The sequence below is a fragment of the Meleagris gallopavo genome, chromosome 15, assembly GCF_000146605.3.
Source record: "Meleagris gallopavo isolate NT-WF06-2002-E0010 breed Aviagen turkey brand Nicholas breeding stock chromosome 15, Turkey_5.1, whole genome shotgun sequence".
NCBI lineage: Eukaryota > Metazoa > Chordata > Aves > Galliformes > Phasianidae > Meleagris > Meleagris gallopavo.
This window is the reverse complement of record NC_015025.2, coordinates 2,013,923-2,019,168: the sequence shown is the minus strand read 5'-3', so window position 1 is coordinate 2,019,168 and position 5,246 is coordinate 2,013,923. Positions and strand designations below refer to the sequence as shown.

The window sequence follows — 5,246 nt, the reverse complement described above, 5'->3', positions numbered from 1 at the left end:
AAAAAAAAAAAGATTGATATTCGTTTTTCTTACAGCTTTGGGACAGAACCTGCAGAGGTCTTATTTCCAAAAGCAGCACTGTGGTTCAATTCCACCCAAAGCCAAAATGAAAATGAGGGACATTCCTGTCTGCCTTCCAGTACGTACCTCCCATTTGCCACTGAAGTATCCCAGATGTCTGAAGTGCTGCTTCTGCACCATCTCAAATTTAAGCCAGGCTTCATGCTTCACGTTTAGACTAATGTCATCAAAATCAAACGCCTCACCATGTCCTGTAGCCTTCTCAAGAGCAAAAGCTGCACTCATTCTGAACCAGATCACCAACTAAGTGCTTTCCAGCCATGAAAAAAAAACCAAAAACCTTTTGCTCTTATGGATTTTTTTTTAAACGTTAGGACAAGATGCTGTGATGCTCTAACACAGTCCCTGCCTGAAGTGTTTGGGCTACGGAGGCAGCAGGGAAGCACTTTAGGAAGTCTCACTTCATTAGCCTCTTTACAGAAGTTGTACAGCTCTCCTGAAGATCTTCAATTCAGGCCAAGTTGAATCAGACACCGGTAGGTCAAATAAGTCTCTGACCTCAAAGACAACTAATTGGGTTTAATATCCAAGATCCTCACACACACTAATCAAGAAAGTTGCAAAGAGAGACTCACACGCATTACTCCCAGAAGGAGCTCTGTGCCTGCCTGACAGCTGTCGCAGACTTCCAGGTCATGCCAGCCAAGAATACTGCACGCACCACTCAATTAAAGCAGTTTGCTCCCTGGTGAACGGCACACGCTTTGGGGACATGAAATGGCTTCCCTCTCCCAGCAGGCTCCTTTGAGTGAGGCCTATCAGAAGGAAAGTGGCTCTTCTCAACTTTTCTCAAAGTAACACTCTTGAAGCGAGCTCACAGTTCGTTTCTTCCTCTGAAAGCAGAGATTCACTGCTTCCCAGAGATGAGCCTAGCTGGCTGCGTGACCTGAGGACGCTCCTGCAGCGTGAGACACGGGACCACGGCGCCCCTTGGCTCTCCTGATAGGAACAGACCGCACTGCAACCTTTCCTCTGTAGAAGGTACCACACTGGGAACAAGCAGATAGCAAGATGCAGGAGCCTGGTGGAAATAGCAAGGAGGACGGCCAGCTGTGCCTTCTTCCTTGAGGAGAAGGACTTTTAGACAACGTGTTCTCTCTCATTTATAAGTCTCATTTATGCTTTGCACAGTAATCCGTGCGATGCAACCCCTCGCTACACTCCAGCACAGATTTATATCCAAAAGCACCTTCCATCACCAACTTCAAGTGCAGTTCTCAGGTTTGACATGCCTTCATCGCTATTTACTCAGCCAAAGCTATTCCAGGAAGGGACTGTTGCAGTGCCCAGCAGGGCAGTGGGTGCTCAGCTCCCAGCACTGCCACACACATCCCCACACCCTGAGGGGCAGCCCCAGCTGGCACACACCACTGCTGAGCACAGCCAGCCCACCCAGCTCTTTAGGCAAGCAGCTAATTTGCTGTAACAGCACCCACTGCTGCCTGCTCATCTCCCTCTTCTTTACACGAGGGCATGGTTGAGGTCTGATACCTAATTGAGAGCAGGTCCCTGCCAAACTGGACCAATTGGACATCAGCTGAAGCAGATCTGCACGCAGGTGACTGATGAAGATGGCTGCAGAGCTGCCTCATGCAGCACAGAGACCACATTCACCTGCCACAGAAATGGCTTTCCTCCTCCAAAGCAAGCTTGTATCGGCACATGACCTTCCTGCAGGATGGCCAGGTCTGAAAACCTGCAGCTCCACCTATTAAAAGTGCCTCAGAGACAAAATGCAGCAAAGAAATTCTAAGAAAACAGCAGTTCAAAAACGCTTGGGGGATGGAAGTACTCTGCATCTCTGCATAGCGATACAGCCTCCGAGTTTCCTATTGGTCTTTGCAGCCAGTGCCTCAGCAAGACGACAGGTACTTCTGTACCTCCCATGCCTCATCCTCCTCCACAGCTGCTGAAGGAGTTTGAGTACATTTACCTCCAGGAACACTGTATGGAAATCGTGCTGGTACAGCCTCTGTGAACAGCACTCTCTGAAACCAATGGGCTTTGCTACTCAGGAGCACATGGGTCATTTGTGCCTGGCAGGCTGCTGCCAACTGCGATTCCTGCAGCAAGCACAGTGCCAGGCAGAACTTCATTACTGAGCTGTTAGAGTGAACAATTAAATTATCAATCTGGATTTAAGGAAAGCACTCACTCACAGCTAGGGATCAAACACGTGAGCCGAGTTCTCCCCACATCACCCCCATAGCTCTCCCCTAAGGAGGGACCCAGGGCATTGCCCATTACAGTCTGCTCAGCACAGCCAAGAGGTTCTCCCCCATGGTTCCAGTGCACCCAAGACAAATTCTGCTCAATCAGCTGGAAGCTAATGCTTGCAGACTGAACCGCGCCAGCAAGTTTTAAGCAGCTACAGACAGTGGCTGTCTCTATTCCGGGCTCAGAGTGCCAGCACAGCATCCAAATAGCTGCCACTGCAACCTAAGGATGTGCACCAAGATCCAAAATGCTGAGATGTTTGCTTTGCAAGAAACTGGCATCCTCATCTGCAGGACAGCACAAGATGTGCCACTGCTCATAGAACTACAGAGGAGAAAACAACTGGAAGCAATGAGGGCACCTGGAAAGAAACTGGGTGGGTGGGGGCAATTAAGTGCCAACCTCTGGAAAAGAGGAAACACTTCACTGCTGGGTGCTATGGTTACTAAACACACGGTGCCAGCCCTGCCAGTAATTGGCAATTAGCTCAGATTTAGTGTGGCCTGGAGATACTGGATATCTCCAGCACAGATCCAGGCTCTGAATTTACTCCTACCACCTCAGAGAACCTCCAACTTCACTCCTAAAACCCACCAGAGCTGTGTGGAAGAGGGAGCTATAAACACCAGCATTTCATCGCAGCGAGCGGCAGCGCGTGCAGTGTGAATCAATTCTGGCCTTGTCCCTTCAGCTCTGGACAAGTTCTGCTGGTGCTCCTGCAAATGGGTACCTCGGCCTTCAGAAGGTTTTTACTGCAAGATCTTCCTGCACTTCCTAAAAGGCACTGTCCCACAGGTCTCACTGTGCCTTACAACAGCTGTGGGATGCAGATCTAAGCAGGACACATTGGGCTCTTCAAAAGCAAAGCGGGGACTTCAGACAGTGCTTCACCCAGCTGGACAGCCATACTGAGCCCTCAGCCAAAACAGGCATCAGGAGTGGTGCTGTGTCTGCACTTCTCACTTTAACATGAAGAAAGCACCCTGACAGAACACAAGTGCACAGCAAGCAGTGCATTACATTTGAAACAAACTGCCAAATACATCCCATGGATAGGTGTTGTTACAGCTGAGCCTCCTGCTCTGGGCAGCCACCTCCTTCTGCAGGAGTTCAGTTTTCCTGCTGAGAACAGCTGAGCAGGCCCCCAAACCTCCAGCTGACAGCAGAGACAGGCCCAATGGCTTCCCAAAGATCTCCCACAGAGCTACCTCAAGGAAATGGCCACCTGGAAGGCCACATGCCATGTGAAGCACCAATGCAGCAGCACCAACTGCTGTTCCCTCGGCTCAGCTGTCCCCTCCTCTCCTCCCGAGGAACAGCTGGCCTCCTGGGACATGGGACAGCACTCATGTAACAGCCATGCAGTATAAATAGCAGCTCCTGGCCATCCTGGGGCATCAGAGACTTGACCAACAACAGCTGAGCTGTGCTTCTTCCACAATGAAGCAGTTTACACTAATAGCGCACTGCGTAACATGGAGACACAGAGGCAAGGGAGGTCAGCCATTCTCTGTGACTCAAGACGAGCTTATTTTTACATGGCACCAGCTTACAAGTGCCTTGGTTTCTTGGAAACCAAGGGTGCAGCACAAGGCCTACATGCAACCACCAGAGCCCGGCAGGAGTGCGAAGCAGCTTTCAGATAATCTGCCCTTACCCACAGGTACAGCTAGGAGGCTTACTGTAACTGCTGCCACACAATGCTTCAAGTGCTGTTACCTTCCCAAGGTCTCCTGTCTCCAGCCCAGAGGACATCAGATTACTGGGTAGCTCACGCCGCATGCACAGCCACAACTACCAATGGACCCCTTCCATCAGCAGCACATCCGTGGCCAGCTGCAAGATGAGTGCCAGAAATGCCCATGTAAAGCCAGGTAGAGCTTACCACATCCAGGCGCACAGCACAGGTCCAAGAGCATTACTTCCATAGGCCTACGACTCTGCAGTGAAGGGCCATGTTGATAGAGCACGGTCCCATGCAAGCAGCAACGTAAAAGAACAGCTGAGGACTTTTTTGGATCCTGTATCTGAGCAGAGATGTTGAATGAAAGGCTATAAAAAGCAAGTGTCCTTTGGTACAAGCAAGTATGAAATTGCTGGTTTGGACTCACTCACAGAACACAGGCCAGTAGACACTCCCTATTCACATAAGTCTGGGTGTAACAGCACTGACCTTGCCTAAGGGAAGTTCGGCGAGTACGCTCTCACAGCTCATGAATTACGGCTGGGAAGTGCACAAACAGGTCTTAGATGTGCCCTTTAAAGACTTTGTCTTTTAACAACACAGTCTCCTTCAAATAGGAAGTGGCATAAGTTCACTTGAGATGCCAAACCCACACAGATGACCACAGATGCAAAAGCAATGCAACTTTTCCTAGAAATCCTGTGAGCCTATGAAGAAAGAGCCAGGCACCCCTTTTGTGCTTCAGAGACAAAGTCATCTGGAAGCTTACCCAAAGCCTGCACTGCCTGTGCTTCGGAACAGTGGTCCAATGCTTCAACACAGGCAATCTAATTGCTGCTTGGGATGCAACGGCTGTGTGAGATGTTTCTATTAGAAACAAAGAGAATCCCACTCTGTTCAGAAGATGGCCTCAAAGCATAGCTCAGATGCACAGATATCTATACACAGCCCACACCCACACTTCGTGGACAGTGGGAATTACCATTACCCCCTTTAGCTAAAGGTAAAGAAGAGCTGAAAGCCATGCTGTGGGCAGCACTTTTCATTGCAGCGTTTCAGTAAGAACATCACAGCCCCCACCTCAAAGGCACCGTATTTCACCACTGCATACACCACCATTCTGGACAATCTACCAAAAGGCAACACTAGCCCAATGTGATCCTCAGAGGTTCCCAGGTCTATCAAAGAAAGACACAAAGACGTGGACACAGCACCAAGCTCTCATGTTGTAACCTTGACCCAGAGCTCTAGACAGGAATCTTCT

At 49.8% G+C, this 5,246-nt stretch overlaps 1 protein-coding gene across 1 annotated transcript in view; it reads right to left on the bottom strand.

Moving 5' to 3' along the window:
* The window catches only part of ETF1 (eukaryotic translation termination factor 1), a 17,159-nt gene extending 12,889 nt beyond the window's left edge, over positions 1-4,270 (bottom strand). The window contains exon 1 of the mRNA XM_003210253.4: positions 4,184-4,270. Within this exon, the coding sequence (XP_003210301.1) occupies positions 4,184-4,188 (5 nt within the window). The 5' untranslated portion in view covers positions 4,189-4,270. The remainder of the gene's footprint in view (positions 1-4,183) is intronic.
* Positions 4,271-5,246: the final 976 nt, after the last annotated feature.